The sequence below is a fragment of the Nylanderia fulva genome, unplaced genomic scaffold (genome assembly GCF_048542155.1).
Source record: "Nylanderia fulva isolate GAGA-0341 unplaced genomic scaffold, ASM4854215v1 Scaffold3, whole genome shotgun sequence".
Classification (NCBI taxonomy): Eukaryota; Metazoa; Arthropoda; class Insecta; order Hymenoptera; family Formicidae; genus Nylanderia; species Nylanderia fulva.
Window position 1 is genome coordinate 706,402 of NW_028190368.1, and position 21,660 is coordinate 728,061.

The window sequence follows — 21,660 nt, forward strand, 5'->3', positions numbered from 1 at the left end:
TAGACGCGCGTGCCGAGTAGAAGAAACGTCATCCGCTCCGAACGGAGGAATCGCGCCAATCGGAAAGCGCGACTCTGTCGTGCAATTTTGGTTTCTCTTGTCCCGATTGGTCAACCGAGTAAAAGAAAAAGAAGAAAGGATTCAGTGCAAAAAGTGCAACTCGAAAGAAGTTTGAAAGTTCATAAAAGTTGGAATAAAAAGTATCGTATGTAAATATACGCACGTTACACTTTTGACTACAACTGTCATTATTAAATGTGATATTCAAGTTTTTGTTAAATTATAAATGTTCGTGCAAGATTTAAACCAGTTATTTTAGGTGATTAAATAATATTTAACGTACATTGTGCATTTGGATGAAAAATTGCGTATATTACTTCGAATTATTTTTATAATTGGAATATTTGAGGTATGTCAAATGTCATTTTATTGTAAAATTAATGCGGTTTTTTTATTATCACATATTGTCATATCTCATTAATACTTTTATCAATTACGTTTCATTAAAACCATCATTACATCATTATGCATTTAAAAAAGAAATTTAATAAGTATTGACAGAAATAGATTTTGATATATTAATTTATTAAAAAAAGAAATAAAGCCAATTCTTAAACTGTCCATTTCATACATCTCGTATCTAAGTGCGTACCTAGACACTTTGTACAACAATATCTGGCACCACAAGGTATGCACGTGTAATTACTTGGAAAACCACATACTGCACAAAAATGCCTCTCGGGAAATCGAGATGGTGGTACCTGAGCACAGGTATAATTTGGTGGATTAGGATTTATATTGAGATCTTCTTCGACAAGCTGAGCAAAAGTTTTGCGAAAGCGTTGCTTATAATATTCTGCAGAGCGGGTTTTCTTTTTTCTGCTGCCACCTCTATTGTCTAATGTTTCTTGAAATTTCGGAACTTTCTTGCTCATTACTGAAATAGGAAAATCAATTATAATATTATTCAGAAGATATTTGAGATAGATGTATTTTTTATGGCATACCTAAATCAGCATGTGGGTCATCGTGAAAATTATCTTGCTCCAGTGCTTCCAGAGCCTTCTTTTGCCTACGTTTACGTGCAGCATCATCGAGAACTCGTTTTTGAAACGCATCCTTTATTCTGCCAGATTCTCGAGCCATTTTTTAATTTACAGTATTACAAATCTTACAGAGCAAATATATATATCTTTGTTTATATTTATTTTTCCGCCAATGGGAATGATATCTGATCCATTAAATCATCCACTTTTGCTTGCAGAGTCTCTAATATATCAGCAGATATAAATAGATGTCTTTCATCCAGATCTTGAATTATAAACTTTCTTCCTAGTGCAGATGTTTCATCCAAATGTAGAAGGAACTGTTTCATAGCTGCATCACTAAATATCACACAATTTTGTTTAATCATTTAATGATCTTTGCTATATTTTAAATACACAGATACAAAATGTCCAAGAGAAAAGGGGTGTCTCTCGATGAGAAACGTTTAAGAATAATACAAATATTTCATGAGAAAAAGGAATTCTTTACGCTAAAAGAAATTGAAAAGATTGCATCAAAGGAAAAGAACATTGTGATACAATCTGTCCAAGATGTGTTACAAGCATTAGTGGATGATGGTTTAGTACAATCCGGCAAAGTTGGAACTAGCACATATTTTTGGAAATTTCCAGGGTAATATTTGGTGATAATTATATATTGTCAAAATATCATCTTATATCGTTAATTATATATTGTCTAAATCACAGGAAAGAAAATACATAAGAAATAATACTTTGCAGAGAATCTATTGCTGCAACAGAACGTAAAATAGCTGAAATGAGCAAAAAGATAGTAGAAGCAGAATTTAAGCTTCAAAAGCTGAAAGAAGAGGTACAGAAAGAGAAGGTAATACGAAAATCAAAATCATATATTTAATTTATTAAACTCGTCTAATATTTTTCTCAATTATTATTTATAATATATTTATGCAGGAATTTAAAAAGGATAATGAGGAGAAGAGAAATTTATTAGAGGAAGTGGATCGATTAAGGAAAGAGGAACAAGAAATTAAGAAGCAAATTGCTAAATTCAGCGTTATCAATCCAGAAGCAATTAAAGAGATAGAAGAGAAAGCACGGGTATGGCCAAGCATTACAAAAAATTTAATAAATCAAGCAGAGTATAATATAGGAAGAGCTAATAATTTTTTTTATAAATATAATGTAGATAAATATCAGAAAAGTAAAATGATTCTTACAATTTCAATAAAATGATTTATTACATCAAATATATTTGATTAATAAATTTCATAATAATTTTTTACTTTTAATAATTTATTTCTCTCTTTAGTATTAAGAGACAATTTTTATTAACATTCTTGTATTGTACTTAATGAAATACATAATACGTAATATTAAATTTTATTGAAATTGATAAAAAAAATTATTATTTTGCATATTTAGAAGAACAAAGATCTAGCCAACATATGGACAGACAACATTTTTGCGGTACAGAGCTGGTGCAAAAATAAATTTAGTATTTCTGAACAGGATCTTAATAAACAATTTAATATTCCCGAAGATTTGGATTACATAGAATAAATCATTGTTGTATGTATAATTTATTAACAAATTATTTCTTTTATGTAAATAAACTTACCATTCGACTAAAATGCCTTTTGTGACATTTACCATGTCTCGTGATTATCTTCTCTTTAAAAAAATAAAAGGCTTCTCGATGTATTTTTTAATATTTTCTTTTATTTTTAGCACATTAGATCTTCCTCGCACATTTGAAAAGACACTAGTATTCTTGAATCTTTGTCGGATAACCTAAGTAACCTAAGAACAAACAAATTTGCTAGAAAAGGAACACGATATAAAATGAGAGATATAACTTTCAGAGTCATCTATATCAATTTCCTTCGAACTTGCGGCGAACTAATCAGCTATCTTAATTTTTAATTAGAGAAGAAAGAGGGAAAAAATATACATACATTTCTATAATTTCCAATGTATTGAATTAAAACTATGTATGATATCGAAATAAATAGATAAATAGAATCATTTAGAACAAAGATGCAAAGGTCGGCCTAATTTTCCGGCGCCATCTAGCGGTGACCGTTTCGTAATTTCGTCCTCGAGGAGCCATGCGTGCTTCGGTATTACGTCAGCCATTGGAATTATCTCGAATTCGGTTCACACTTGCGAAGCAGCCAGTGGCTCTACATCGATCGCGGCCAGTATTCACGGTCGGACGACGGTCAAACAAGCTTCGATTTTCCTGTGTGACAGGAGCGCTCGGTGAGTAGAACAATCACGCATTCACGCAGTGCATATCGAAGATAGACGAGCGTGTATTCTCTCCCAAATTTATCGCACCTATCCTTCGATGACCTTCCAGATCGTCACGCGAATTCTTGACATCATTTTGACATCAGAATGACGTCAAAGTGTCATTTGGTGTCAAAATACATCATTTTTACGTCAAAATGACGTAATTTGACAGCGAAATACGTCATTTTGATGTCAAAATGACGTACATTAATGTCAAAATCACTACCCTGCTATCTGGGATGTACCACGTGTTCACTCGCTCCCGCGTTAGCGAAATATGATCCGGGTCAATTTGGAAGATCGGAAATAGAATCACTGCGATCGGAAGCGACACGATTTCGAAAATGCTATTTCCTGAGAGGTAGAAGGAAAATTCGCGCGAGTGTCTTTTCTCTCTCTCGTCGCTCTCATTTCCATTCTCGTGCAAGCGCGTGAGACGAGAGCTTACGTAACCCATGTCTAACCCTGGCCCTGAGCCAGTGTTAGAATTATTAGAATATTCTAACCGATTATTCTTTTACGATCGTACAAAGTGTAGCTTTTTAAAGTCGTCGCGGGAGAGGTCGAAAATTTGATCGTGATCGATTCAAATTTGAAGTTATCCCACTTCAAAAAATGTTGATCTGTCAACTATCTATTAATATCTTTAATGTCAAATGGTGCTAATTGTGGTTACAGTCTGCTATCTATATAGATGATTTTGAACAAAAATTAGATATGAATTAATTGATGCTGATATGAATTAATTGATAAAATTGAACTCAAAGTTTAATCTTCACTTGTGCATATAATTTTTCTTTTTGGACGAATTTCCCTTTACACTATTTTCTTATCTGTTCTGATCTTAAATGAACTTGGATACGAGATGTCATTGATCACGTTTGATATCACGTGCTGGAAGCGCATTGCAAGTTTCTTTGATTTACAGTAGTTTATTCAGTGTAATCTTGGTATGATAATTGCGTGATTACATATCAATTAAACATTCCGCGAGCGTGACGTGTCTTCAAAATTTCCTGGTTGTGTCATACGTTGTGACGTATTAATATGACGAAAAAATTCCATTTCTTACATAATAAAAGAACTGACATATACACGTAATAATAAATTTATAAATAAATTTTAAGATATAAAAAAAGAGAAAGAGAAATAAATATTACATAATATTTTTATAGCAATATAAATATATACATATTTGGTACTTAAAATTATATAATGGTTTGTCATTATATAATTATATATGTTATATTCATCGCACAAACTATTACAAAATGATTCAAAATTTATAAATATTTTTTTAAATATTATAAATAAAATTTATCAGAGAATTAAAGGATCTAAGAGACTTTTATCTATCTGTATTTGAATTAGAAATATGTTCAGGAGTATATTTTCGTTCCATATTGACCAATGTTTGTGTATTTCGTATGTGTTGGCAAAAGCACATGAAATTGCAATAGAAAAAAATATTTTCTTGCTGGCGCCAATTTTTCGAAATCGCTCTTGCAAAACAACAGATCGTCATATCTATATATAATCATCATTTATCGATATCTTCTTGTTCTCTGAAAATTTAATTTGTAAATCAAATTTTAGTTTTATTTAACATATATATTTTATTCATGTATTATTTTTATATTCTTAAATGGAATTTCCATTAAACATTTATAATGATAAAATATTTAATAAAATATGTAGCAAATAAAAATGAATTTCTCTATTTTGCCAATATTACAATTTCTGAAAGTAACCAAACACTTTTTTTCCAGACTAGACAATTAAACAAATATGGGTGTTCCGGCAGGCGATCCAGAGAAAGGAAAGAAGGTAATGAGAACATATGTTAAATATTCATATTAAATTACACTCTGCGAGCATGCGATGTTAATGTGTTAGAAATAATGTAATGAATATAATGAATGATGTGTGATGAATAGTGGTTCTATAAATGATAATGTAATGTGATAAAGATATATATAATGATATATAAATGATAACTCATTGATACAACTGTGTATTTTGTTTTTCTAGCTTTTCATCCAAAGATGCGCACAGTGCCATACTGTCGAAGCAGGTGGCAAGCACAAAGTAGGTCCCAATTTGCATGGACTCATAGGTAGGAAAACTGGTCAAGCTGCAGGTTACTTATATACTGATGCCAACAAAGCGAAAGGTACATGTTTAGTAATTTATCAAAGTAATAAATAAAACAATAAATAGCATTTTTAATCAAGTGACAATTTATATTACTTTATTATCTATAATTCTAATTATCACTTATATTTAAAATATAAATGCATTATTGCATTCATATCTAATTTGTGTGTAAAATTATTTTTCAGGTATCACTTGGGGTAAGGATACGCTATTCGAGTACCTGGAAAACCCAAAGAAATACATTCCCGGCACGAAAATGGTGTTTGCCGGATTGAAGAAGCCGCAGGATCGGGGTGATCTTATCGCTTATCTCGAACAAGCGTGCAAATAGGTGCCCTATCCCTTTTCTCGCGTGCATGCCATCGATCGTGAAAATTGCGACGAACGCGAGCGAGCGAGCGCGAAATGCCAGGCATGGCACGTGGCGCGATATTAGTACGATTATCATCTCATCCAAACCCGTCATCTCACTCGTGTTCATCTCATGGACTCTCCTCTCGATGGTATTCAGAGCGTTTGCAATACCTGATCGAATAGTAATGAATTGTTATTGTAATTGTTGATATAAGTAGGTACTTCAAGTATGTAAATTAATGACACAGGGGTTCAGTACTGACCCTGCTTTTTTCTGTTTCTTCACCGAAGAGATATTATCAGGAAAGCTAATTCTCGCGCCATGCGATTGGTTGAGCCATTCTTTCGCATCCCGGGGATTTTCTGTGTCCCTAACTATTTATTCTCACCAACTGATTGTATCATTCAGCGAGTGTTGATATGTAAATCAAAGGCAGAATACAAACTAGGCAATTGAAAATTTATAATTGTGTCTTTTTTTGTCCGCCAGATTATTTTAAACGTTTAGAACAAATATGAGGGTTTACGAGACACCTAGCCGTCATTGATATGTTATGATTTTTAAATGTCGATTAAACAAAAGTTGAAAGTTGAGCATTTTATCGTATATTAGCACTTTCCTCCTATCTTATTGTTATTATTAGTATTTCCTTTATATTTAAGAAACTTTAGAATTGATAAAAGCTAGACAGGAAGGATGCGGTTAACAATCGACGGGAAGTATATGGTTCGCTTGAGGTTTTATTCGGTTCCCTGCTGAAATTTTATAGCAATTGTTCTCGGTCCATCGTTCTGATGCAAAGCGTTGCGCGTGCGATTCACATAATCAACTATTTCGAATGGTGTTGGAATGGATTTTAACGCATAATAATAATTACAGAATTTGAGATTTTAATTCTTATCTGTGATAACTATTTGTGACAAAAAAACTCAAAATAGATTTTTATTTCAAATACCTATGATTTATTATCTTAATTTTTATTTTTCAAATTCGCTTTTTTCTGTGACAGTGCCGAGTTTTGCGTGTATCGAAAAAAATACTTCAATTCTTTATAGATTTATATAAAGGATAAATTCTCATTTCTAATTCTTGAGTGTTCTTTTGCATAAAATATTAAAGTGCATTTGAATAAATTATGACGAGCAATTCAAAGTCGCCCGATCGAGCTCTTTCGAGCATCGATGGCAATTGTGTCGCAAGGTTCAAAGATAAAACGTCTCTGAGATTGCGATTAGGTCGCGTCTTCAGTTCTAACGCACTCAAGAGTCCGAAGAGCGTGTCGAGCTCGCGCGGCTCGAGTCCTAGTCCTAGTCACCGCAGTCCTCGCGCCGGGATGAGATACTCCTGGCAACCGGGAACCTCGGACGGCGAGGAGAATCGCTCACCGCGTTCGTTAGAGAGCGGAATTTCGACCTCTTCATCGTCGATCGGCATCAACGCGGCAAACTCGCCCAAAAGTCCGTCTACACCGAAAAGCCCCTGTTCCTCGATGTGGTGTCTCGCCGATAGGTAAGTTTGCTTATATTTGCGAAATTGACGCATTACGCTATAAATTGTCTATATATATATGTACATATACCTATATATTGAACATTAATAAAAAATTTTATCTCTGTGGCCAATTAGCTGACAATGAGTTATAATTATCTATAATGCAAAATGGATATTTTCATCTCAAATGGTCTTCTTGTTAGGTCATTAACGCGTTGTAAATATATTTTATTAATAAATATAATAGCTTTTTTCAAAGGACTCTTAAAGTCTCCTTAGGGACATCTAAAGTTTTTTAAAAATTTCAACGAAATTAAATATATAAAAAACAATGTGTGTGTGTGTGTGTGTGTGTGGTGAAATTAAAATCCTTTCTCTTTTCCCTTTTTCGTTGAAAATGTATGAAACTAGCTCTTAATTAATCCATCCATCAGAAACAGTATTTACATTGTTAAAGTTTAGTCGTATACTATATGAAATTAATTAAATATAAAGAATTCTATATATACATTTTCTATTATTTAATCCCTCTTGGTTATTAACAAAATTCTCTTTTCTTTTTTTAATTAACTATAGGGTTTTCTTAAATAAATATTTGTCGAAAATATCCAAATCACTGGATTTATATTCTCTTTGTATTGAGATATTTATATTTCCTTCGTGATTATTTAAAACTGCATAATATTTATACACACACGCGCGCTTATGAGTATAGACCTGTATTATGGATTATTGCCCACTCTTTGATATTTATAACTCGAACATAAAATCGTACAACGAATAATCCCTTTTTTTTACTCTTTGTGGGCGTTTCGCTGACCTGGAATCATGGCGTTCGTCAAAGGGTAACTCGAACTATTTTTACCCCCGGCGGACGCTCGACACACACACATCTAATGAAAGATTATTCCCGCGGAACAGATAAAGGCACTTGCTGCTGTGTGTATGTACATTAGTAACGTTTGCACGGTGTTTGTAAAACACACTTTGTAAGCTGTCTAATCAGGCTTCGCGCTCTCTCTCTCTCGCTCTTTATTTTCTCTAATGTGGCCATATGATTCAAGCATCGCGCGATAACACGCGATCTTCGTATCGAACTAATCAAATTGAGAGCTATGTCTCTTTAATTGACGCAATTTCATCATCGGTGCAATTATTTTTCTAATATCGTAAGGTTTTTAAACAAATTAAACTTGTCAAAGTTTTCCAAGTACATAAATTAATCGAGAAAATTTTTTTTTAAATTAACAGAACGAGACTAGTAGTTTCTCATAATTTTTGGATGCTGAATACGAATCCAATTTCTAAATTATTCTATCACGTCAGAATTTTTAATTAAAGTGGTATAAAAAAGCTTTTTTCACGAACTTTATTATATTATAGCCACAATATGACGTGCTAAAGAAGTTTTATTGCAATCTAAATAAAGTATATTGTTAGGACTTTCAACCCTCAAAAGGAATTTTTGATGTTTATGGTCAATAAGATATCCATTAAAGATTAAATGGGTGGACTTTGGTCATTGATGATCTACCGAATAAATTTCTATTATGTTTATTTAATCTTAGAGGTTTTTAGGTCACTGAATACGAATCCAGTGTCAAAATGGTCAAATTCAAAATAATGGACTCAATATGACAAATTTATAAAAAAAAAAAACATTATTTAATTGACATCCCTCATATTAAATACCATTTTGAATTTGACAATTTTGATATTGAATTCGTATTCAATGACTTAAAAAATATTTAAAAGTTGTTTAGTAAATTTGTCAATGATCTAATTGTAAGTCACAGCTAACTTCCGCAATACAGCTCTCATATTTAATTATGGATATCTTATTAATCAAAACCGATATCAAAAATTCCTTTTGAAGATTAAGAGTCCTAACAACATAAAACTTTGCCAGCACGTTACATATTGTAGTTACAATATGACAAAATTCGTGAAAATAGTCCTTTTTGCAATTTTAATGAAAAATTTCTCCAAATTGTGACGTGATGGAATAATTTAAAAACCAGATTCGTATTCAGTACCCAAAAAAACTATAAAAAACGAGTTTCACTTCGATTAATTTTTTTGTTAAACAGTATTATCAAAGAGCTGATTTTATTAAAACTGCTTGAAACTAAGTTAGAATTACTTGAAATTGGTATTCGAAAAACGCAGGAAAACTGGATCTTCTAGTGACGTAGAAGAAATATCTCTTACTTACGCGTATTAAATTCTTTCTCCGTGTATTCTCGCATTAGTATTCAAGTACTAAAAAAGGCATATTACATCATTGATTTCAAACATCGTTATCTAAGAGTTTGGTTTAATCATTCTGACCGCGTTTTGTGGCTAACGTAACCGCGGAGTTTCATGCATAATCATGCGCGGTTTCCCGTATACGGGAAGAAGTCCAAGTACAGATGTATCGATCGGGATGGATACCTTGTTTGCGCCGAGTCGGAACGTCTGGTTGCTCCGTGTCACGGATAAACGAGGAGAAAAGTCAGAGATGATGGCCTTTGGCAAGTGCTCAAGGTACCTACCGATCAAAGTTTCGTCGTTGAAAACAGAATAGCCGGTGATCCAGAGATTATCTGAATAGAATTCGTGGAAAAATGTGTACGATCGTTTATACTGTGCGCTGTATTCTGAGTCACGTATAAAATGAGATTATCTTATCTATGCAAATGTAGAAGGTAATCGTTCGCATAAAGCAAATAATGAAACGACGAAAGGGTGATGAAATTTTATGGTTTCTTCAGTCAATTTTTTTCAAGCGGTTCAGTTTGATGCAAGAGATATTAAAAAATTGTCTTGTAAAAAAAATTATAAATGCTTTTATATTTTTGTAATCATATAACTATACATGGGCGTCCGCAGGATTTTTTCCAGAAGGAGGCATCATTAATATTTTTTTTTTTTAATTTAAACAATTTTTTATTATTTTGTTTTATTTTCATTTTTTTATATTAAATAAATTTTAGTGTTTATTCAGAAAGAGAGCAAAAGTTTAATTTTTTTACTGATTCCAAGAGGAAGCATGTAACTATGTATATTTATGAAAATAAATGGAAAAAATGTTTGAAATCAGAAATGCAGCTTCAAAAATCTGTCTTCTTATTTCTTTGAAAAGTATCGTTCTTATACGTCGCCTTTTCAATATAAATAATATGTTTCAAATGTTTGACCCAGTTCACAGGACGTGTCTGATAAGTTCTAAATAAGCAAAAAAGTGTCGTTGAGCACCCAATATTAAAAAAAAATTAAACCAAAATTGCACAATAAAGACCACGTTGAGGATGTCGAAATTTTATAGCACACTTGAGTAATAAGACGAGACAATAAACGAAACGCGTTAGCACACAGAAAGTAGGGCAGATTTCGAAAAATTCAAGGATGAGGAAGAAAGAAGAGAGGCGAAGGAGGGCAAACAAACCTCGCGGTGGGTGTTTGAGCTTTTTCGTACATCATCGAAAAAGCATCTAACCGCGAGCCGGGTCGATGCAGCGCCGGCGCTGCGGAATGCGCGACCAACGAAGACGAGGGACCCCACCATCGTCGCGCACCGTCCGAACGATCGCGTCGACGTACAAGTGCCTCCGCCTCTCCCTGTCCTCGGTTTCGATGCACCTCATCGCCGTGTTCCGCAGAACGCTACGCGCCGCGCACGGAATCACTGTGGGACGTGTCCACCAGCCTAGAAGAATCGACGTTCGAGCTCGGCCGACGAGCTGCAGCCACCAAACACGAGTCGATCAGGTGAGTGACACGCTGAAAATTCGCGCGGATTCTGCCCCCGAGGAACTTGGAGAGTCATTTCAGCCCCGCGAAACCCGACGAATCTAGAGACAATTTTGGGAGATCAGCTGGAAAAAGTTGATATATATATATATATATATAGTAACCCAATCGTATACTTGTATATAAAGTTCGATATATTTTTTGAAATTTGTTTTTTTTACCATATTCATCGCGTAATATATTTGCTTCGTGCTAGCGGAATTTTTTTTTTTTTTTTTTACTTAATTAAATCATATATATTTGGCTGTGACATTCTACGGTTGACAGATCGATTTAACGTGGTTTTGACATTTAAAACGTCGAAGTCGTTATAGCAAAGTATAAGTACGTCAATAACAAGCATCACATATTAATTGAAGCTGAAATGCTTTTGTAACTGTAGGCATATTTTTATTGCTTTGATTATTTTTTTTAAATAATATTCGCCATTTTTGCAGACGACGTAATTAGAAAAAAAGAGATATTCGTCGCGATCGTAATTCTTTGGATGTCTAAAAAAGATTCTAATTTTCTAGATACTTTGAGTCGCTCTTAGGTCATTCTAATTGTCACGGTTATTGATTGTCAATTAATTAATTATTTACGCGGGGACTTACTTAGGTTTGTCGTTAGCGAAATAAGATGATAGCGCGTCAACCAGGATGGACGGTTCGAAAAGCGATTGGACTCTTCGAGACAGGTTCGCAGTCTAGAAAGTTTCTCATTCTCTCTCTTTTTCGAACAAATCCTATTCTCAGAACTGTCGATACAAATAATTATCGAGTTATTGAGATGCCGATAATTCAACAGAAATAAATATTTAACTTATTCCTATTTATTTATTTCTTCTCAAAAAGTGTGTGTGTGTGTCGAAAAAGGAACTATTTAACAAATAATTCTAACATGAGTCTGATTACGTATTAATTGCAAATTGACAATGGTATCATGTTCGCACTTTAATATTATATACAGAGTGTATCTAAATAAGTGCGAATAATTTTAGGAGATGATTCTTTGTCGAAAATTAAGGAGGTTTCTTGTATCCCTCCCTGAGGAGTTACACTTTTCGAAAGAGGGTGGTAAGAATTAAGTTTTTATTTTTTTTCTCAAATTTCAGACAAATTAAAAAAATGAAACTTATTGGATATTTTCCACTATCCAATAAAAAGGATATTTATTAATATTTTTAAAAAAATGTCTATTATCTTCTAAAATTTTTCGCACTTATTTAGATACCCCCTATATAGATTAAAAATGCTTTCTCTTTATAATAATTATTTTTATATAATGCGATAATTAGATGTTTTTTTGTCGTGAAAAATCAATCGTTAACATATCAAGTCTGCTCTATTTAATATTCTACACGTGGAGATCCGTGATGATATTATTGATTCTATGCATAATGTTTATTTTGCCTTTGCCAATGACTCTAGTAACCTTTGTTACTCGCGTGCGTCAAGTAAAGCTCATTCAATCAAGTAGCGCGTGCAGGTCTAAGGACAGCCTCGAGCAACGACCAAGATTTAGGGCACGGAATCTCTCTCTCGACATGCCTGTACGTATGTATGTATGTACATACACGAGCTCGCGATAATATATGTATTCACGTATATTTGCATTGTACAAAAGTAAAACGATCGCGTGCATAATTTATTCCCTTGAGTACTGTTTATTCAAAACAGAAATGATGAATGAAGATGAGAAAATTATCGTACAATTTATTTCCGCTGGAAATTTCCACCCCCAAAAATTAATGTAATAAAAATTTTTAATAAGTAAATTATTCTGAAAATCTTGAAGAGCTTTTGGATTACTTTTTTCTGTATATAGATTAGATATCTCTTTATATATTCTCGAGGAAAGAGAGAGAGGAAGAAAGCACATCGAGAAACCATAGAAAAACGTGCAGTATAGGAAATTCAATTTGAACTGATTAAATTTATATCCAACTGCAATTGCAGCCGCGAGTTAGCATAAAGATATAAGTTACAGAATACATATGACGGAATGTGCATTTAGAGATGTGTGACATCACGATCGCGTAATGCAAATGACTGTTCGAGAGAGGGAGAAAGAAAAAAGAGACGTAACCAGATAAAATCTTCACAGAAAACTAATGGATATCCAGACAGGCTCGTCATAAACGAGTTGTACAGACGTGCTCGTAAACGCTGGTCAAAGTTAACCGCGACTATTTTAGTTAACTGACAGACTTGTGGAGTAATTGAGGAAGCGGGAGAGAGAGAGAGAGAGAGAGAGAGATAATCACAGTTTTTAAGCTTATCTCGGCTGACTGATGAATTTTTCAAACATGACAGATCGCGTAGAGCGATATTATGTAGTATGTCGATTATTCGTAAGAAAACGGGCAGGAGGAAGAGGCGGGATCGAGAGTGACACGTATATATATGTGTATGATGTCAGCTCGCACATCATCGGAACGAAAAGTAGGTCTAGGGAATCAGCTGGTCGAATGGGGCGCGTGCGCCAACCCGAGACGCCCACCTAACAATCGCGCGCTCCTGGAAACAGCGATTTCGTAACACTATAATAAACAGTATATACGGAGCAACGCGTGCTGACGAGAGCTGCTTTCGACATATACGACATATGCGTGACATGAAAGCTACACAGAGAGAATTTCTCTTAGAATTTACCCTGAAACTCGTGTGGGACAATATGGTAGAATTTTATGAGTTTCTTTCATTATTATTTAACACAATGAAAAATATTAATATCTACCGCAATAAAATGTGAAACATGTTTGATTAATTTTACTATGGATTTATATTTTTTATTGTGATAAATATTAATCAGATGCGTGACATGAAAGCTACACAGAGACAATTTCTCTTATTGTTATAGAATTTATCCTGAAACTCATGATACTCGTGTGGGACAATATGGTAGAATTTTATGAATTTCTTTCATTATTATTTAACACAATTTAAAAATATTAATATCTACCACAATAAGATATGAAATATATTTGATTAATTTTACTATATGTATTTATATTTTTGATTGTGATAAATATTAATCAGAGAAAGTCTTAAAATTCTTCCAAACCACATTAAAAAAGAATTATTAAATTAATTAATATTTATTTCAATATTGCCTAATAAATCATTTATTTGAAACAAATTTTGAAAAGGTTTTTCTTATATCAAATAAATATTTTTCACATCAAATCAATATTATTAGTTTCAAATAAATAATTTATTAGGCAGTATATCGAAATAAATATTTATTCGAATTCAATACATATTTTTTTCAATGCATATTGAAAATAATTACCATAATTTTCAAGGTAAATTTTGAAAAAAAATTCTCTCCGTGTAATGGAAGCCGTGAGACAATTTTACGAAAGCGTATATAAAAACTTTTAGACAAGAAAGAAGTTTTTAACATTTTTTTAACAAGCTACTAAAGTTGCCTTTGCAATTACGGTGAAGATGATAATTAATGAAGGAAATATTGTTAATTGAAAAGTACATGCAAATCTCTTGTTGAAGCAAAATTTTATAAAAATTGAGTTTATTTTTTAAAATACTTTTGTTGTTCTTCGAAATTAAGGATTATGTCGCTCTATAAAATTGAGATTTTATACTTGTAACTATTTTTTACCTCATAACGCATGTGTGCGTTAGAGACGACCGTGACCGAATAGACGCGGATAAACATAGTCAAGGTTGACGTAGATACATTCACGCAAAAAGATCCGCGGATCTCCACTGGTCGAAGTTCATTCGCGGAATAATTGCAAATAGAGTAATCGCGCTCATACACGCGAACTTGTTGAATTTAATGCGAATCTATCAAATAAAAATCTATAGCTGAAATACAAGATATTTAAAAAAGTTATTAAAATTAATTTTCATACAATTTTTTCTCAACAAAATTAAATTTATAATACTTAAAATAATAGTATTTCTCGCTGTAAGAAATCTTTTCGTTCTTTCTCAAACAACAACGAGAGAAACTTGACAGCTTCGTAAGAAGTTTAAAAATAATCATTAAAAATAATTTTTGTACAGTTTTTTCTCAACAAAATTAAATCATACACTAAAAAAAAGTTATTAAATTAATAAATATTTATTTCAATGCTGCTTAATAAATCATTATTTAAAACAAATAAATATTTGTCTGTTTTGAAAAGGATTTTCTTATATCAAATAAATACTTTTTACATCAAATCAATATTATTAGTTTTAAATAAATAATTTATTATTGAAATAAACATTTATTCAAACTCAATAAAGTTTCAGTGTATAATACTTAAAATAGCAGTATTTCTCGTTATAAGAAATCTATCTTTTCTTACTCAAACATCAACGAGAGAAACTTGACAGCTTCATTAATTGAAACGTAACGATACATTTCGGCCTTTATTAAATAATTTATCAGGCAGTATTGAAATAAATATTTATTCGAATTTAATAAATTTTATTTCGGTGCATAATACTTAAAACAGCAGTATTTCTCGCTGTAAGAAATCTATCTGTTCTTTCTCAAGAGAGAAACTTGATAGCTTCATTAATTGAAACGTAACGATACATTTCGGCCTTTATTAAATAATTTATCAGGCAGTATTGAAATAAATATTTATTCGAATTTAATAAATTTTATTTCGGTGCATAATACTTAAAACAGCAGTATTTCTCGCTGTAAGAAATCTATCTGTTCTTTCTCAAGAAAGAAACTTGACAGCTTCATTAATTGAAACGTAACGATACATTTCGGCCTTTATTAAATAATTTATCAGACAGTATTGAAATAAATATTTATTCGAATTCAATAAATTTTATTTCGGTGCATAATACTTAAAACAGCAGTATTTCTCGCTGTAAGAAATCTATCTGTTCTTTCTCAAGAAGAAACTTGACAGCTTCATTAATTGAAACGTAACGATACATTTCGGCCTTTATTAAATAATTTATCAGGACAGTATTGAAATAAATATTTATTCGAATTCAATAAATTTTATTTCGGTGCATAATACTTAAAACAGCAGTATTTCTCGCTGTAAGAAATCTATCTGTTCTTTCTCAAGAAGAAACTTGACAGCTTCATTAATTGAAACGTAACGATACATTTCGGCCTTTATTAAATAATTTATCAGGCAGTATTGAAATAAATATTTATTCGAATTTAATAAATTTTATTTCGGTGCATAATACTTAAAACAGCAGTATTTCTCGCTGTAAGAAATCTATCTGTTCTTTCTCAAGAAAGAAACTTGACAGCTTCATTAATTGAAACGTAACGATACATTTCGGCCTTTATTAAATAATTTATCAGACAGTATTGAAATAAATATTTATTCGAATTTAATAAATTTTATTTCGGTGCATAATACTTAAAACAGCAGTATTTCTCGCTGTAAGAAATCTATCTGTTCTTTCTCAAGAAAGAAACTTGACAGCTTCATTAATTGAAACGTAACGATACATTTCGGCCTTTATTAAATAATTTATCAGACAGTATTGAAATAAATATTTATTCGAATTTAATAAATTTTATTTCGGTGCATAATACTTAAAACAGCAGTATTTCTCGCTGTAAGAAATCTATCTGTTCTTTCTCAAGAGAGAAACTTGACAGCTTCATTAATTGAAACGTAACGATACATTTCGGCCTTTATTAAATAATTTATCAGGCAGTATTGAAATAAATATTTATTCGAATTTAATAAATTTTATTTCGATGCATAATACTTAAAACAGCAGTATTTCTCGCTGTAAGAAATCTATCTGTTCTTTCTCAAGAGAGAAACTTGACAGCTTCATTAATTGAAACGTAACGATACATTTCGGCCTTTATTAAATAATTTATCAGACAGTATTGAAATAAATATTTATTCGAATTTAATAAATTTTATTTCAATGCATAATACTTAAAACAGCAGTATTTCTCGCTGTAAGAAATCTATCTGTTCTTTCTCAAGAGAGAAACTTGACAGCCTCGTTAACTGAAACGTAACGATACATTTCGGCTTTTATTAAAGCATCACGCTACAACAAAACGACTGACGAGCCACGTTCTACCGTTAACGATCTCGTTCTCCAAGTTTCATCTCCGGCGGGCAGAAATACCGCGCAATCTTCTCCCCCGATCTCTCATCATCTTATATCATCTCTCCCTTTTCTTCCCCCGTTTCGTAACAGCGGACATGAAGTACTCGCCGCAGCAGCAGCAGAAGCAGAGGAAGTCGGAGAGCAGCGACGCCGCATCCATGGACGCGACGTCGCCGTCGATCGCTCAGGAGCAACGCAAGACCTCGTCGACGTCGTCGTCGACGCGGGCCACCTGCCGTTCCCCATCCACCGGCATGTTCGCCTGGATGCGGGTGTTCCGGCTGGCGTCGATGCTGCACCAGGTCGGCTGCTAAGATCTCCCGTCTGCGAGCGCGAAACAGAGCGGAGGAGGAAAAAACGAGAGAGAGAGAGAGAGGGAGAAAGCCGATAGCAAGGAATCTGTATATCTTAAACAATCTCAGATATTATTAATAATTAATATACGCGGTGAGCGCGTAGCGCACAGGCGCCATCAGCTGGTCCTGTTTCGTCTCCCTTCGCGCGTCGCGATTTCCACATATATATATTTAATATATACAGGGTGAGTTTCTTTAAGCTTTACGAACTTGTATCTCGGAAATCGAAGAATTTTAGAGAAAAATATTTCGAGTGGCAAAGATTTGACCTTGGACGGTCGTTTGAAGGTCGTCACGTCAATACTTAATTATAATAAGTATTTTGGAAAGGTCTCGAGATAAGCTAGAAGAGCATGCGATAAAAAATATGAGAAATTAAAGGTGACCTTCACGTGACCTTCCAACCAATGACACCATTTTATGTCCCCCTCGAAATGCTTTATTTCCGAGATATAAGATTGTAACACTTGAAAAAGCTCACCCTGTATGTACATATTATAAATATATATATTTATATAACACGGCCAAGTCGTTAATAAATCGTAGGAACGCGGCCGTATGTCGTAGCCTCGATCATAGTGCGTTACGCGAATGGCGAGTCGAATAGAGATCCGATTCGCCGCGTAGAGATGTCGTAAATTGGGCCGCGCCCGGGGTTGCGTCCCGCCATCCCGGCGCGAGTAGGGGTTCTCTATATTGAAAATACACGAAGAGACGTATTTTTGCTGTATTTTGCCCCTTCCCTTTTCGCGGGCAATTTATTTCCAACAACTCTCTCTTACGATATCTATATTTACCTCCTTAGATCCACTTTCGGTAACTTATTTCAATAGTTTAACATCTAATTATCATTCCATATCCTTCTCCTTGAAATTTCCGGTTTAATTTTGTTACATTCAAAATAATCGAGCGTGTAATTCCCTTTCACGACCTGACAATTAATTTCATCGTTACGTACCCTCCCTCTCTTCAGGGATCCGGCGCGGCCCGAGTCACACACCCCAAGTAACAAACTGACGTCATTAAACGTTAAATGTCATTTTGACGTCTGATGACATCATTAAACGTCAAATGTCATTTTGACATCTGTGACGTCATTAAACGTCAAATGTCATTTTGACATCTGTGACGTCATTAAACGTCAAATGTCATTTTGACATCTGTGACGTCATTAAACGTCAAATGTCATTTTGACGTCTGATGACGTCATTAAACGTCAAATGTCATTTTGACATCTGTGACGTCATTAAACGTCAAATGTCATTTTGACGTCTGATGACGTCATTAAACGTCAAATGTCATTTTGACATCTGTGACGTCATTAAACGTCAAATGTCATTTTGACGTCTGATGACGTCATTAAACGTCAAAATGACGTACGTTTGCTACCTGGGATGCAGCTGCACACGCAGAGTAAAACACGCGAATAACGTGTTCCGCGAGTAATATTGAGCATACATACATATATATATATATATATATATATATTTTTTTGTGTACGAATCGAATCGATTAAAGGGATCATGGAATTCTATTTAGCCTCCCGTAAAATGATTCGACGAGGGTTAGGAGGTTGCGATTCGACAGAAAGGGTGCGTGACGTTACTCGCGAAACATCGATCGCAATTAGCCGATTACTCCGACCGGTCGATCGGTCCTTATTTAGCGTAAAAAGAAAGAATCACTTCGTAATCGTGAGGTGATTCGCTGTTTAGAGGGTGATTCTTCTTCCGAACAAACACTCGTTGTCTGAACGCGAGTGTTCGAATACACGTCTGCCATAGTGATGTTGACTCGTAGTCGGACTACACATATATATATATATATATATATATATATATATATATATATAAAATATATACGAATGTTACAGCGTCGCGAGCTGATTGACGTTTAATTTTTCAAGTCTGTAATCCTCCCCTATAACAGCACACATATTCGAAAAATATTCAGAGGATATTCGAATGTCCTATGGATATCCTCTGGATATCTTCCGGACGTTTTTCGGATATATTATGCTGCTAGGGTCCTTTTCATGAGTTTTAAGTTTTTCTCCGTCCTCCCTCTTCCATTGTTCAACCGATGTTCACCATTAGTACGTACACCGTGTTGCGCACCGTGGATTCTATTTTTATATCGCGTGTACACGAACGAGACGAGAGATATGTGCCGTTTTTTTCGCGAAGCGTGCTTCGTCGCAAGCAGGGAGAAAAATGGTGAGATCCGGTTAACAAGGTGCGCCCCCTTCCCAACCCTCTTATTATCCCCTCGAGTCCGCAACTTCCTCTAGGGTGTCTGCGATTACTTCCGTTCCCCCTCTTTTTCACCCGTTGATTATCTCGTCACGTTCAACGCCGAGCTCTATCGATGTTATATCTCGTTGATCGTTACATGAATATATTTTATGATTGCGCAGAGTCACTAATAAATGAAATATTTGCTTTACTCGGCCCAATGTGTGTCATTTTATTCTTTCCCTTCCTTCAAATCATTTCTAAATAGCTTCTTTAAATATGTATAATTATATACATGCAAATAATATATTACAGAAAATATATAATGTGGATAAAAAAATTACATATAATATAATATGAGAGATAAATAATTGTTAAGTATAATGATTAAATATGACATAATTTACTAAGCTGCTGCTTATTCATTGATAATTTCCTTAATTATAACTCTCTTCTTTGTTATTAATATAAATTGTTCAAGCAATAATAAAATTAACGATGCATTCAAAAGTAAATAAAAAAATGTATTGAAAAATATAGGTGAAATTTTTAATTCAATTTTAATTGATATATCTAAAAATCGGATCATATACGATATGACTTTGCCGAAACTTTACAATATTATATATTTTTGTGCAAATTTTTGATTATCGAAAATCATTTTCTACATTTATTTACAATTATTTTTTTACTTTATTAATATTTCTTAAATTCATTATCAACAAAATATAATTTCAATTTTAACATTAGTATTACAGTAATATATATAATTTTATTTTTAACATGTCAAAAAATTTTTTTATATTTCTAAACTATAATAATATGTAAAAATAAACTCACATTGCGTTGAGTCGATTATTTAAACCTCTCTGCTTTAAACATATCCGCTTTAATGTTCCACTGCTGCTCTGCTATAATCCCATATGGTTTCACACTGATCACTGCACTGTTTTTTCTATCGTTTTATATTTGCAATATTTATTTATCGCATTCCACTACACACAGATGCACTTCGAAATGAACGGACGATAAGAAAAAAATAAGATCACTCGCGAATACATTCGGCACTTTTGATCCCGCTCGATCACGTTCGATATCGCATTCGCGAATAGAAACACGAACAAAATATCTTGAAAAAAATATACTTTTCTGAATCCGGGAAAGCGAGCGTCCGAATATTAATCACATTAACCGCATCGAATGCCCTTGTTATTTATTAAGTAAAAAATAATACAGCCATCACAAGTACATTCCCATTAGGCTAGAAATGCTCTTAAATTAATTCGTGATATCACTGACATCTCCTGGCGCGCCGCATCTTTCCGTGCATCGCGAAGTGTCATGGCGGAGCGACACTGCGCGCCATCTGACTGTGACGCGGATAGTCACGATATCAAAATATCTCAAGCAACGCCCGCCACTTCCCCACAATTTGAATCACCGATTTCGACGAATTCGCGCTTCTCGGACTTTCTCCGATACTCGAGCACTCCTGGAAATGCTGGTGCACTCGCTCGCGATGCTCCGAGAGTGTCGAACACCCGTCAACTCCGGGACATCCTTCGGCACGAGAAAGTATCCTCGGGAGATTCTCTGGCGAGCGAACAGCGCCTAAATACGCGCGGAAATCACGGCGGAACGTCTTTGCCCCGTTCTCCCAGCCCTTCAATTCGCGATCCTCAGAGACTGTCGGGTCCCCGTCGACGCTCGGATGCTTTTCGAGAAGATTATTCGGTTTATCGCGTCGAAACACGACACTCCCGAACTTGCTCTCCCGTTTATTCGCGTTACTCGTTCACGAAATTCAGACGAAACGGGGAGCATTCGCGACGCGCACTCTGCTCCTCCATTCCACAATTGTCTACTTCACACTTCACTGTCTTTTATATCCGA

General features: G+C 33.9%; 6 protein-coding genes across 8 annotated transcripts in view; 4 read left to right on the forward strand and 2 right to left on the reverse strand.

Annotated features, from left to right (window-relative positions):
• Positions 1 to 99: 99 nt before the first annotated feature.
• On the forward strand, positions 100 to 2,659 carry LOC114938333 (meiotic nuclear division protein 1 homolog). 2 transcript variants are annotated; one of them, XM_029312355.2, is made up of 5 exons: positions 100 to 319; positions 1,447 to 1,680; positions 1,788 to 1,893; positions 1,980 to 2,126; positions 2,451 to 2,659. In XM_029312355.2, exons 2-5 carry the CDS (start codon positions 1,454 to 1,456, stop codon positions 2,586 to 2,588), a joined length of 618 nt encoding a protein of 205 aa, XP_029168188.1. In that variant the 5' UTR covers positions 100 to 319; positions 1,447 to 1,453; the 3' UTR covers positions 2,589 to 2,659. The 2 variants fall into 2 exon arrangements, with proteins under 2 accessions (XP_029168188.1, XP_029168107.1); XM_029312274.2 differs by having other exon boundaries at positions 101 to 409.
• On the reverse strand, positions 565 to 1,146 carry LOC114938447 (zinc finger HIT domain-containing protein 1). The gene is made up of 2 exons (XM_029312468.2): positions 1,008 to 1,146; positions 565 to 937 (listed from the first exon to the last, which is right to left on the reverse strand). The coding sequence occupies exons 1-2, from the start codon at positions 1,144 to 1,146 to the stop codon at positions 612 to 614; spliced, it is 465 nt and encodes a 154-aa protein (XP_029168301.1). The 3' UTR covers positions 565 to 611.
• Tfb5 (transcription factor B5) lies at positions 1,205 to 21,129 on the reverse strand. 2 transcript variants are annotated; one of them, XM_029312754.2, is made up of 3 exons: positions 20,608 to 21,129; positions 2,647 to 2,828; positions 1,205 to 1,385 (listed from the first exon to the last, which is right to left on the reverse strand). In XM_029312754.2, exons 2-3 carry the CDS (start codon positions 2,679 to 2,681, stop codon positions 1,205 to 1,207), a joined length of 216 nt encoding a protein of 71 aa, XP_029168587.1. In that variant the 5' UTR covers positions 2,682 to 2,828; positions 20,608 to 21,129. The 2 variants fall into 2 exon arrangements, with proteins under 2 accessions (XP_029168587.1, XP_029168503.1); XM_029312670.2 differs by lacking the exon at positions 20,608 to 21,129 and adding an exon at positions 2,984 to 3,304.
• CytC (mitochondrial cytochrome C) lies at positions 3,128 to 6,428 on the forward strand. Its single transcript, XM_029312557.2, has 4 exons — positions 3,128 to 3,290; positions 5,093 to 5,150; positions 5,355 to 5,496; positions 5,666 to 6,428. The coding sequence occupies exons 2-4, from the start codon at positions 5,112 to 5,114 to the stop codon at positions 5,809 to 5,811; spliced, it is 327 nt and encodes a 108-aa protein (XP_029168390.1). The 5' UTR covers positions 3,128 to 3,290; positions 5,093 to 5,111; the 3' UTR covers positions 5,812 to 6,428.
• The window catches only part of LOC114937862 (rap1 GTPase-activating protein 1), a 142,111-nt gene continuing 126,944 nt past the window's right edge, over positions 6,494 to 21,660 (forward strand). Inside the window, exon 1 of the mRNA XM_085484244.1 lies at positions 6,494 to 7,344. Coding sequence (XP_085340370.1) covers positions 6,971 to 7,344 — 374 coding nt within the window. The 5' untranslated portion in view covers positions 6,494 to 6,970. The remainder of the gene's footprint in view (positions 7,345 to 21,660) is intronic.
• On the forward strand, positions 10,866 to 19,978 carry LOC146722544 (uncharacterized). Its single transcript, XM_085484216.1, has 2 exons — positions 10,866 to 11,079; positions 17,268 to 19,978. Exon 2 carries the CDS (start codon positions 17,273 to 17,275, stop codon positions 17,489 to 17,491), a length of 219 nt encoding a protein of 72 aa, XP_085340342.1. The 5' UTR covers positions 10,866 to 11,079; positions 17,268 to 17,272; the 3' UTR covers positions 17,492 to 19,978.